Raw genomic sequence first — 13240 nt, 5'->3', positions numbered from 1 at the left:
ACTCTTACCAATGGTCCACACATCTTCCTCCCAAGCCATTCAAATACACCAAGTATTTATCAATTTTATTTTCTTGGAGACATTTCTTCAGAGGATCCTTCCAACCTGCTCCCACCTGAGTTGGCTGCCTTCCATTCCTGCTATACTGTTGTCATCTGGGATCATTCTCCCTTTCACCCTGGATTCTCCTTGCCTCTTTCTCATGTTGGATCCATTTCCTACCCCCATATGTCTTCCTCACTTATTCGGATGGAGTGTATCCTCTAGCTGATTTCACTTTATTTTTTAGTATCCCTCTCTCAGTTAAACGGTCTCTCCCGAACTGCCACCTTCAGGGGTTTCCAGGCAAACTACAATACCACCTTTCCTCCGTGCGCTGGCATGCAGGTGTCAAAGACCCTGTTTCCAGTTACGTTTTCTGGTGAACTGGCATGTATCCCTCCACCTTTATCCTCTTTTACAGGCAATACTCAGTGAAGAGGCTCAGATCTAGAGTCACACCACCCAAGGTTCAAATCCTGGCTGACACTTAATCCCTGCAGTCTGATGCTAGATAAGTTCTATAACCTCGTTAAGTCTCAGTGTTCTAAGTCACAAGACAGGAACAAGGGCATCCCACAACGCAAGGCCTGGCACAAGGTGATGTACAATAAAAACTGCCCACTCAGCCACAAGGACTAGCCCAGGATTCCTTCTATATTGAGAGCACCACACCAAGGGGTGGTTTATGGGCTGGTTTAGAGGTGCAATTGATCTAAATTGACCTATTTCGTCTTTACCACCTGTCTATATAATGCATTCTATATTTGTATTTCTCACTGCATGAGGTGACTTTTTACAGATCCTAATAAACCCTCTCCTTCCAGTGTCAAGGTAGATTCCTGATTTCTAGTACTGTACAGTTGATAGTACATGCCCTGATCACCCTACCTACACATGACAGACCAACAGAGTCTCAACCATGGTTCCCCTCCACCCTGGTCTCTCTGAATGGAAAAGTCTTACTTTTTCCACATTCGCCTAAAGGGTATTGGTCCCATTCAGTCAGTGGCAGCAGGGGTGGAAAGGAGAGGAGCTGAACCATTGAGACTCCTTTTAGCCACAATCCCAGTCCTATGAGTCATGACGTCTGCAGTGGCCACACGACTCGGAGCCTTCTCCTTGGGGACGCCCAGGAACAGGAACCAGGGCATCAAGCTTGGCAACTATTCACAAGTGAAGTGGATTTGGCCTGCTGAGCCCAGCCCAACCTCTAGCTTCTGCCCCTTGCCTGGGAGATTCTTCCTTTTGCTCTCTGATTGCTGACGAAAGCTCTGAACTTTCCAGAGAAACAACCACCTGCAGGTCTCCCTTTAAGGCAGAACTGGAAAAGGGTGTGGGTGTGGGATGGAGGGAGAGGGGACCAGCTCACCTCTAAAGTTCTTGTTAAGCACAAGGCTGTATAACCTGGTAATTCTGACAAATTTTCTCATAAGGACAATATAAGAGTAAAAGGCCATAAAAGGTGAATAGTAAACACCAATAACCAAATGACAAAATACAGTATTTTCTTTTTTTGTTTTGAGACAGGGTCTCAGGATGGAGTGCAGTGGTGTGATCACGGTTCACTGCAGCCTCAACCTCCCAGGTCCAGGTGATCCTCCCACCTCAGCCTCCTGAGTAGCTGGGACTACAGGCACGTGCCACCACACCTAGCTAATTTTTTGTATTTTTTGTAGAGATGGGGTTTCGCCATGTTGCCCAGGCTGGTCTCGAACTCCTGGACTCTAGAGATTTTCTGCCTCAGCCTCCCAGAGTGCTGGGATTACAGGTATGAGCCACCACACTCAGTTTAAAAATGCAATATTTGGCAGGGCACAGTGGCTCATGCCTGTAATTCCAGCACTTTGGGAGGCCAAGGCGGGCAGATCACGAGGTCAGGAGTTCGAGACCAGCCTGACCAACATGGTGAAAATCCATCTGTACTAAAAATACAAAAATTAGCTGGGCATGGTGGTGTGTGCTTATAATCCCAGCTACTCAGGAGGCTGAGGCAGGAGAATCGCTTGAACACGGAAGGCAGTGGTTGCAGTAAGCTGAGACTGTGCCACTGCACTCCAGTCTAAGCGACAGAGTACGATTTCGCCTCGTCTCAAAAAAAAAAAAAAAAAAAAAAAAAAGGCGCAATATTTTCATTGGGAATATCCCAAAGGTAAAATCTGATCATGAAATGGTGTGACAGAGTATGGCTAAAGAAGTCAGGGTGAGTAAAATCTGCATCAAGGTTAGGGGATTTCCTAGTCAACTATTAACTCCTCTGGGCATGAGGGGCCGCCATCCCCAGCCCTGCCCTCTAACTTGGGTGGGAGATTAGTACCCCTACTCTCCTGAATGAGCTTGCTCTACCCAGAACCCCAGCTTTCCTTTTTCTGAGACACTGAGTCATTTCCTTTCTCTAGCTCTTACCTTTGAGCCTTCCTTTTCCCCTCCCTGGAGAAGTGACTCACTGCTGAAGTGTTGGGTGACACCGAGGATCAAGGATGGGTGATAAAAATACTCCTGATTGTGCAACTCGAGGGAGGGGGATGCAGCGTTTGGACTGAGAATTCAAGCACCAGCGAGGAATTCTGAAGTTGGGGTGTTAACAATGGCCGTGGCTTCATCTCTTTGGGGAAGTGGAGCAAAGAACGGAGTTAAAACAGAAATTTACCCATGCCAGACTTGCTGTGGAGCCCCTTGCTCTGCCCTTTCAAATGTGTATTTCTGAGAAAGTCCTGTAAAGGTACTTGGCATGACAACACGGATCACTGTGAGGGAGGCAAAAAGGAGCCTGCTGTCCAGGAAGCAGGGAGCAGAGAGGCCTAGGCTGTTCCTCTCATCAGCCCTGCAGAGTCTGGCTGGGGCCCTAAGAGAAGGGCTGTTTATTTCTGGGCTTTCTTTCCAGTGCAAACAACTGTACTTCCCCAGTGTGGGAGTGTGAGGGAAGCCAACGTGACAGAGAGGGCTCCAGGCTGGCCACTGCGCTGCCAGGAGAGACCCCTTGAAGCAGGGTTACCCAATACTGCCCTTCGTGCGAGCGGCACCAGCCACAGCCCAGCTGTTTCCCCCAGATGGAAACTCACCTTCCTTCACCCCAATTCACTGGTAGGTTGGATGCAAACGAGATATTTTCTTCTTCTAATTAATCTTCATGGATCTCATAGGCTGAGCAAAACAAAACACAATTTTCTCGAAAGGATGACTCCCTGACCAGGTTACAAGGTATTCAAGATGGGAATTAGAGGCAGCAAAGTCACCCCAATCAAAGGCCAAACAGACAGGTGCAGAGACACTCATAAGAGCACGGAGAAATCTATGTATATGTGTGTGTGTGTATGTTGGGGAGGTGTTGCAAATGAGAATGTTACAGCAGAGGAATTCGTGGTACAGAATCTTAATTGCCCAGGAAATTAAGGCAAAAAAATTTTTTTTACAGGTCTTGAAAGTTGCTGGTGTGATTCTAGAAGACTGAGAATCTCAGCAGCGATGGTGAGTTCGCTTTTTAGAGGTGCCTCAACTACAAAGTGCTTCTCCCAGAGTCAGGAACTTTTCCCCTCTAACATAAGTGTGCACACATGCATGTGCTCTGTCCCCCTCTGGGAGGGCACAACTCAGAGTGCTCCCTAAGGGTCCCCAGCCTCAGGTGGTAAGTCACTTGCTGAGGGAGGAGGTGGTCCTAGAATACTGATGCAGGTTCCCAGCATCTGAGCAACAGTTTAGAGAAATACAGGCCAGGTATGGCGGCTCATGCCTGTAGTCCCAGCATTTTGGGAGGCCAAGGTGGGAAGAGGATCACTTGAGGCCAGGAGCTCAAGGCTGCAGTGAGCTATGATCTTGCCACCACATTCCAGCCTGTGTGACAGAAGGAGATCCTGTGTCAAAAAAAAAAAAAAAAAAAAAGACAGAAAGACAAGAAAACCTCTACACACAATTCACCTGACCACACTGTGCACTGTAGAGAGACCAGACTCCGTAGTTCACGCTGACCAGGTGACCTCAGAGAGGATGCCCAGGAACTTTTCCCTCCTCAAATCCCTACAGATGTTGGCAGGCACAGTCTTTAAGCCAGGCTGTCCTCATGCGGCACAAAGGAGCTGCTTCCCATCCTTCCCAAACTCACCCGAGCAGGCAGTGGGAAGGGAGGCGCCAGCAAGCTGAAGGAGGCTTTTCTCAACTGATCATCTTGGGAAAAGCCAGATACAAATTTCATGGCTGGAATGCAAGGGTTGTGAAATGCTGAAGAAGCCCTGAAGAGGGCCAAGGACTCTCCTTCTGGGAAGGCAGTGGGAGGAGGGCTGGCAATGAAGAGTAGGAGAGGAGCAGGTTACCCAGGGGGCCTGCCTTTCTGGAAAGGAAGAAATAGACCCTCGAAATGGAAAGAAATCCCCTTGCCCTGAGGTGGTAGAGGGGCCAGAGACAGGGTTGTTTTAGTTTCTGTACATGAAGAAAATAAGGCCTTGTGTCACAAAATAATTTTGGTATAAATGAGCCAATTATGACATAGCTTGTTATTCCTGGGATTTGGAATCACCGAGGCTCATGGCATCTCCTAGGAGTTATTTAACTCCCCTACAGTTTAGTTAAATAAGCCCAATAGGCTTCTAACATGAGGCTTTGGCTTTGTCCTTGGTGCCATGTGAGAGGTCCCGATTCATGCTGCAACTAGTTAGATGAATTCTACCAGTAAGGGTCATTATTTTCTCGGAAACACAGTCTGATGTGTCCCCCATGGGGTCCCTGAGAATAGGGTAAGGAAGATTACATCATTTTAATGGCTGATAGATGGCTGTAAGTAAGCGCAACCCCTTTCTAACCTTGGACAAGATACTTATTAGCCTCTCTGTGCCTCATCCATTAAAGGGGGATATGTAAGATTATCGACCACAGGATGGCTATGAGGATGAGATAAATGAATGGCAGCAGATAGTAACTGGCACATTACCTAGCACAGAATAAGCACTAATAATGTTTTAGCTGCTGCTGAAGTGTGAAAAGAGCAAGTGCTTGATGCCCCCAAGTAGGCTGGCATCCAGCTGCTAATGCCCAGGCTTGATCAGCTGCTCTGAGCCTCTGATCTAGCTCTGTATCTTCCTCAGACCACAGACAAACCCAGGAAGACCCATGCATAAGAGTTTCCTGGCCCAGAAGTCCTGACTAAGGGGAAATCAGACCAGCAGACAAAATATGGCCCACGCTGGCTGCCCCCGCACAGGGAGCGGAGCAAACAGTGGTGCCAGCACATTTTGGGTCAGCTTTCTCAGTTGCAATCCATGTGGTGTATCTGAAATGGGGTCAGGTCCCAGAGTGGGCAGCACAGATATTAACATCACGCTCACTGAACTGAACTGAGTCCATCATCATCGATCCTGAGATAACAGGAAGCTTGAGTCTGACAGGCTTGAGGGGTATGTTGGAGAATGTTCTTGGCAAAGGAGGAGGAGAAACCATTTCTCAACCAATTGCTAACAAATTGGTAACCAGCACTGACAGCTTCAGAGGAAACATTCTAATCCCCTCAGACTGCAGATCCTGGTGCTTCAGAGACCTGACTGGGCACTAAACCTTCAGGAAGGGGAGACAAACCCGGCACCTCAAATCTTTTCCCACCCATCTCTCTGTATCTCAGCCAACTCAAGCCAAAGGGTAGAAGCCACAACCTCTCTGCCTTATGTCTACAGAGACCCCCTGGACCAGAACCAATACCCTACTGCCCAGTTAGGGTGTCGGCTGAGTCTGGGCTTATGTGTATATCTAGGAGGCCAGAGCCTTGTGCCCCCTTGCAATGTCCAGGGGTGCAGTAGCTGGAAGTGCTCCCAAGCCAGAGAGTGAGATCTCAGGCCTGTTCCAGATACACAAGAGGGGCAAGAAGGTTGTATCTCTGCAGGAGCTTGTGCCCTCCTGCCTAGAAACCCCAGGCTTCCAGAGGCAGAGAGCCATCTGGACTGAGACTATCTCCATGTTATAGGCCTTCCAGTACCTTTGGCCTCCCAACAGTGCCAAGGAGGCCCAAAGCGAGAAGCCAAGCTCAGGGAATGGGAAGGAGTGTAGACCTGGGACAGGGTCCAGACTCACAGGTAGAGAGCTTCCATATGTCGTATGACCTTGGTGTGGCCATCTGCTGCTGCCAGGGGATGATCAGGATGCCTCGAGCCAGCTACTTCAGGGCAGCTGGCTGGAGAAACCCACAGGCCGGAGTTAAAAGCTGCTCTGAGGTGGCGGTAGAGGCTTCTCCAGGCTTTTGCCAAAGAGCTCAACTCTCAGCACAGCCCTGTTCCCAGAGTAACTCTAGTCCAGTCAGGTCTCAGGAGGCAGCCTGAACTTTAACCAGCCAGGCCTCCCCTGTGCTATATCCTCTTGAGTTCCTTCCCCTGCTTATTAAAATTCTAAGGCGTCCTGAAGGTCAATGCCATGTTCTTCCTCCTCCAAGATGCCCTCCCTAACTACCCCAGATCCTGTGGACCTGTCTTTTTTGTAGCGCACTGAAGTGTTACTATTTCTGGGAACCATGATCAGCAACTAAAGCTAGAATCCAGAGAAGCAGCCATTTCCAACAAATCACATCGACAGCCAGACACACACTATTAAAAGGTAATTGTTTCACTCATGTTCTCCCAAAGGAAGAGCCTGTGCACCCAAGATGGCCACCTGGGCCCAAGCTTGTCAGACAGCAAATGTGTAATAAAGACTTCGTAGAAGAAGGCTAGATCACCCTGGTCTTGCAGGATGACTGACCTCCCTTTCAGCCCAAGGCACAGCAATTTCCTCCCTGGCAGGCAAGGTTCCTGCTTTGGGCTGCCAGCCCCCTAGTATCTCCTGCCAGCAGCTATTCCCTAGAGCTGCCCTGGGACTAAGGGCAGAGGAGGGTGCCCAGTTCCAGCCCTGCCCATCACTCATCCCCTCTATCAGAGGAAGAGAGGTTGGCAGGAAGCGGATCTGACCTCTGGGGTGGCCACAGTCTCTCCCGAGGGCTACAGGGGCCCCTGGACAGGCAGCAGAGGCCTGCAAAAGACTTCCTTTCCCTTCCCTGGGCCCCAGGGAAGAGAGGCAGGAAGAAGGGCCTCAGCCGCAGGCATCCAGCATGGGGCTGGCCAGAGAGGGAGGCCCCCAGGGTTGCAGCTATCAGCCGGAGACCAGGCTCCAGGAAGGAAGGAAGGGCAACTCTGGCCGAGACCGAGATAAGGAGGGAACCGTGCTCAGCACAATGGGCTCCCACAAGGCTGGGAGGCCCCAAGTCAGATTTCGCCCCAACCTGGCCTCCTGTCTGTTCACACGGCTCATGTAAATATTTACTGATGTTTATATTCACGGTCTGCAGGGTCCCCTCTGAGGCCCTCTCCTATGACCCACAGATAGATCTGTGTGCCCCAGATCATGCCTGCCCTTAAGCCTAGAGATCCTGGGCCCATCCAGCAAGGGCTATGTGCATTGTTCTCTCTCATGCAATCCACAGGGACAGGCCCTTCAGGACAAAATCATCCTCTTGTTCCAGTCCATGGACACTGGGGAACTTACGGGGCCCGGTCGTGGGCGAGGCCATTCTGCCGCTGAGGGTTGATTGGCGGAAGGACAGGTTTGCTGTTGATCTCGAGTCCTCTCCTCAAGGTCTCCCGGATCTGCTCTGTGTCTGCAACAACACCACTAAGTTGCCCGGTGGCCCAGTGGGCTCCCAGCAACTCTCACCCTGCTCTTAAAACTTGGCTCAGCAGAGGTGCTAAGAAAAACTACCACATTGGCCAGTCCTGAGCCCACACTAGGCATCCAGATGTGAGTGCTGAGTGAGTACAGATTGCGAGGGGACAACCGTGCTCTTAAGAAGCTCTAGGTTGGAAGAGTGCCATTCTTGTAGAATCCAGGGGCAGCCTCTAGAGTTCAGAAAAGCACTCTCCACCATCGTTTTCCTTCCTGTGTCACAGGCCCGAGGTTTACCTTTAACGTGGCTCCACACAGTGACTGATTACTGGGGATTCTGCCCACTGAAATGGATGTGAGTGAAGGCTGCAAGTGCCCTGCCATGAATGGGCAGGTGCCACTCACACACCTTTCTGGGTTCTGGGTGGTCAGCTAGCATCTGGTCTTGCCACCCCTTCCCCTTGCATTCAAGTCAGTGAGACGAGATCATCCCTCCACCTTGGTCTATCCCAGGAAACTCTGCCTCTCCATGGAGAGGCAAGGGCCAGGAAGTGAAAGAGTTCCCTTGCTGGGATTATTTCTTTGTAAGGTGCTTTGCTGGTCTTTGGGATGAAGCTTACTAGTCTGGTCCCCTGTACTGAGATTTGGATCCAAATTTATCTCTGCAAACTGTAAACAGATACAAAAAAGCAAATTAAAGTTAGTTGCTCAAAGAGTGGTCTTAGAGTGGAAAGGAGATGATTACTAACTTTTCTAACGATCTGACTTGTTACAGTAGGATGGATTAATTTATAATTTTTAAAAATAGCCAATAATGACTGAAATTTTAGACAAGACTATGACTCCCTCTTTAAATCAACCTCATTTGGTTGTCAAAAGCAACCAAATGATTCCAATAACTGTATACCCTGTCTTTGAGCCTCCAACAGACTTGGCATGCCATTAAAACAAACAGGAAGGAAAGAAAGGGCTCGGCTGGGTGAGGTGGCTCACATCTGTAATCCCAGCACTTTGGGAGGCTGAGGCGGGTGGATTGTTTTGAGCTCAGGAGTTTAAGACCAGCATGGGCAACATGGCGAAGCCCTGACTACAAAAAATACAAAAGTTAGCTGGGCGTTGGTGGCTCATGCCTGTAGTCCCAGCTACTTGGGATGCTGAGGCTGGAGAATCACTTCAGCCTGGGAAGCGAAGGTTGCAGTGAGCCAAGATCAAGCCACTGTACTCCAGCCTGGGCAACAGAGACCCCTGTTTCAAAGAAAAAAAAAAAGGGCTCAAATATTTGCACTAGGGGTTTAAGTTTGTCCTTTACGGAACGAACAAAAACCTTTTGTAAGTGTTATCATATATGTAAGGATTTTATTCAGGGCTGTAGACATCTTATTCTTCAAAAAAAGAAAAGATGGAAGAATGAAGAAAGGAAGTAGACAAAGAAGCTGTCAACACATGTATATGTAAGTGGCTGCTTTTCCTTTGCAGTTAGTTGGGGACGCCCTCTACTAAAAACCACAACTGTTTCTGTAGCCAAGATCAGCATAGGGAGATTCCAACAGGACAGCCACATCCTCCTTCCCAAATACCCCATCCGGAATGCAGTGGGTCCAGAGGCCCTGCCCACAGCCCTAACCCTGTATCTGTATGACAGGAGGTGGGCAATTTGCAAGCTGGCCTCACACTCAGGCCTCTCTTGTTGAAGGCCTGGGAGGGCCCAAGGCCAGAGTGATCCTTGGATCTGGCACGGCCTTCAGGCCAGAGCTGGGCCCTGTGTCAATTCCGTGGGTGGCCGACACTTTTCTCTTGCACTTGGGTGGACTATGGACTTTTCCTGTAACTGTTCTAAGGCTTCCACTCACCTCCATGACCTCAGATTGCAAGGGACAAATCTAAAACACAATGGTGCCTGCTGGTGATGCATTTGAAATACACACAGGAAACACAACTAGAAATGGGCCAATAAAGCTCCCTTAATTCCACCCTGCTGGAAGACTTCACTTGCTGTTTAAATCATGCCAGGAAATAAACTATTGAATGGGTTGTTTTTGTTAGAGACCCATCCTAGAGAGCCTGGAAACCAGGCCCTGGGGAAAAGGAAGGAGGAAGGCTGGGGGAAGGCTGGGTGTTGGCTCCCACCTTTGCCAGAGAGTCGCCGGGGCTGTGTGCCGATGCAGATGCTCCGGCTGTCCTCGTCATCCTCGGGAGGCCGGCTCAGGTCGTCCCAGGCACACTTGGCACTGACACCACTCAGGTTGGAGCCATCTGTCTCGATGCCTTTGTCAACTCTCTCCTGCTTGAAAAGAACCAAAGAGCCAGAGTTCTTTCAGAGAACTGGTGGCCCAAGGTGACCACTCTTCCAGCCACCACTCTTACAGTATTTACTGAGCCCTTGTGGTACTGAGCATGGGACAAATGCTGGAAGAGCAGGATCTCTGACCTTGTTCTGCCCTGGTTACCAATGCATGATGGTCTCTACCAGCTCTTGGACTCCTCCAGGGGAACCAGGGATTAGGGGAAGCCGGGAGGAATGCAGATCCCAAGGGAAGCATCTCTTCTACCATCAGCCTTCCAGTACAATGGCCTCTACCTGTGTCAGAGCCCCAAACCTGTCTCTGCCAGGCTGGCTGGTGGAGCTGATGTGGCCATGAGAGAGCCTACTTCTCTGAGGAGAGGCGTGATCCTTCCTCTCCTCCCGATCTTCAGGCAGAACCTCTCAGTGACTGCTATAGAAGACAAGGTGGAAGCCTGCCACAGGCGACAGGCAGCACCTGCAGTTTCCCCTTCTAACAGCTAGAGGGTGTGGTCACACAGGGAAGAGCCACAGGAGAGCAGAAGGCTGGACTTCCCCTAGATGCATGGGTTCCCTTGTTTGGCAAAGGACTCTGGATGGAGATTCCCTCCCATTTCTTAGACTGAGATGGGGGCCTGGAGTGCAGTGACTATCTGCAGACACCCTTCTCTCCCCATCGAGACCCTACCTTTCTACAGGCCTTGGTATTGCTGGGTCCAAACACTCTCCAAATGGCCTCAAGGAAGAGTTGTACTCAAAACATCCCTGGATTTTCTGGTAAAACACCCTTCATTGATGCTGGACCTTGAACTAAAAGTCATCTATGCCCATGTGGGCCAAATCAAGCTTGTGACTGAGCACCTCAACAAGAATCTGTGCTTCCTGGCTCTACGGGTGCCATACTGGCCTGCCGATCAGCCCGGGAGCCCCATCTGGGAGAAGTACAGGTACTGTCCTTATTTCCCGGGACCAGTCAGCAAGTGGCTGTGCCCCAGATGCCTCCTTCCCATCAGTCATCTCCTCCTTTCAAGTGCTAATGGTGGCCTGGGCAAAGCTGTGGGTTCCGAGCAGGAAGAGGCTAAGCAGGGAAGCGCTCTGTGTACTCCGGGCGGGGAGTGTGTATACTCTGGTGTGCTCAGGGGATAGTCTGAGCTTTTTCCTCTCCACTGGCTGCCCTGGGGTCCCTCACTTAGTTAAAGAGTTGCAGACAGACAATTCTTGGCTTAACTTGTCTGGGCCATTTACTTTATAAGTAAAAAGAAAATGTTAAGACGCAGAAAGGTGAGGGACTTGTTTGGGCACACAGCTGGTTAGTCTAGAGCTTGGATCACAGGAATATACGCCAGCTGTAAATGGACTGATAGCAAGCAGGCTCCTGAAAGGCACAGTGAATACAGAGGAGTTCACACTTGGTACACAGAGCCACCAGGAAGGAAAGCTGTCCTTTCTCCCTGTGGGACCCTGGGTCCTGTAGGCTGCTCTCAGGGGAGCCTGCAGACTAGGAAGGAGAATAGCTCTTGGCATGGAAGGACAGCTGTTTACCCTTCTAGTGCAAAGGACCAGGTTCTTTCTTAGTACTTGGCACTTATGATAGGGTCCAAACAATGGCCCACAGTGCCCCATGCTAGATCCCAGTGTGGCTACAGAACAAGGACTTAGGGAAGCATAGCCTTCCTGGTTCCTGGTTCTCGCATATGCAGAAGATACAAGGAAACCAAGTTTAAAGTAGAGAGAATAGAGGATCGTGGCAGCAGTTTGAAATGTTCAGTGTTAAAGGCACTAGGAAAACAGAGGAGCATCATCTGTGAATGAATAGGATTTATGCCCAAGAACTCACAAATCTACAGTGAAGAACTCAGGGGCTGCTGGCTACATGTCCAGCTGCCACCTCTCTCTTTCTCTAACACATGGAACTCGCGGCAACTGCCTGTGGCTTACCAGATTTTTTATAGAAGCATGACAGGCTTAGAGATGGCAATGACCTGAATTTGGTCAGGGGAGTAGAAGGAACCAGACATGTGGCAGGTAACATTATTAGCTGTCTGTGGCTTCTGCTTCAGGAGAAGCCCATAAGAAAGGCAGTTATAGGCCGGGCGTGGTGGCTCACACCTGTAATCCCAGAACTTTGGGAGGCCGAGGCAGGCGGATCATCTGAGGCCAGGAGTTCGAGACCAGCCTGACCAACATGGTGAAATGCTGTCTCCATTAAAAATACAAAAATTAGCTGGGCGTGGTGGCGGGCGCCTGTAATCTCAGCTACTCGGGAGGCTGAGGCAGGAGAATTGCTTGAACCCAGGAGGCAGAGGTTGCAGTAAGCTGAGATTGCGCCATTGCACTCCAGGCTGAGTGACAAGAGTGAAACCCCCCCCCCCCCAAAAAAAAAAAAAAAAAAAAAAAAGGCAGTTACGTTCTTGTGGCTTTCTAAATTTACCTGCATGCCAAAGGAATGCTTCTAAAACAGCAAAGATGACACTGAAACACTGTCCAGGTGGGCCACAGGGAGTGGGCAGCTGCCAGCCTGTATGTCTAAGGTGCCAACTTTTCCAGGCTAGGAGCTCTGCGTCTGACTGTCCAAGATAGAAAATGTGGCGAAAACGGGGATGGGACCATTAGACCAATCAGCACTCACTCCTGAAGCTGGGCCATGGAGTCAGTATCACCTACACCACTGTCTGGTACAGGGCCGTGGTGGCCATGGTGGCTCCCTAAAAGAAAGTCTGGGAGGCAAGAGAATGAATACTGGGCAAACAAGCAATATCCACTACACTTATCTTTTATTGCTGGCGATCTAATTTTTTAAGCCAATATGTAATTTACATACAATAAAAATATCCTTTTAAAATGCCAAAATACGTATGTCTGAGGACTAGCTTTCCTGGGCTGAAATCTCTGTTCCCTATGTGCTCCGCAGAATTCAGGGGACAAGTTCCAAATGATGCCAAATTTCTACTCACTCACACATAAAGCTCCTCCATTTTCCCAGGATGAAAGCCAGTGTTATTTGGAAGAGGCCTAGGCACAGGTTACTAGAAAGGTTTTCCTCACTCAAGACATACTTGCAGGTGTGGATCAATCTCAAATATGGTCTCTCCTCTCCGCATGTCAGTTATCAGCCAGGGGCCGCCAGCACTGTGGACAAGGAAAGGGGATACAATGGTAACTGAGGATCTGGGGCTGATGGGCTGGGCCTACAGCCTGCCCTGTTTGCTGCCCCAGGCCTAGGACACAGGGGAATAGTTTGTGGTCAGGGACTGTCAGGGAGTGAGTTGTCAGGAAGCCCTGATGTGAAAAACCAGGGCCTGAAATAACAAT

General features: G+C 49.8%; 1 protein-coding gene across 4 annotated transcripts in view; it reads right to left on the bottom strand.

The window, feature by feature from the left end:
* SUFU (SUFU negative regulator of hedgehog signaling) overlaps window positions 1–13240 on the bottom strand; it is a 132896-nt gene that overhangs the window by 26362 nt on the left and 93294 nt on the right. For 3 of the 4 annotated variants that reach the window (XM_025397404.1, XM_025397406.1, XM_025397407.1), the window contains exons 6-8: window positions 12985–13057; window positions 9775–9928; window positions 7531–7642 (exon numbers count right to left, since the gene is read on the bottom strand). In XM_025397404.1, coding sequence (XP_025253189.1) covers window positions 7531–7642; window positions 9775–9928; window positions 12985–13057 — 339 coding nt within the window. Of the gene's footprint in view, window positions 1–7530; window positions 7643–9774; window positions 9932–12984; window positions 13058–13240 lie in introns of all 4 variants that reach the window. The other variant, XM_025397405.1, reaches the window with a different exon arrangement.

This window comes from Theropithecus gelada, chromosome 9 (genome assembly GCF_003255815.1).
Source record: "Theropithecus gelada isolate Dixy chromosome 9, Tgel_1.0, whole genome shotgun sequence".
NCBI classification, from domain to species: domain Eukaryota; kingdom Metazoa; phylum Chordata; class Mammalia; order Primates; family Cercopithecidae; genus Theropithecus; species Theropithecus gelada.
This window is presented reverse-complemented; position numbering and strand designations above follow the sequence as displayed.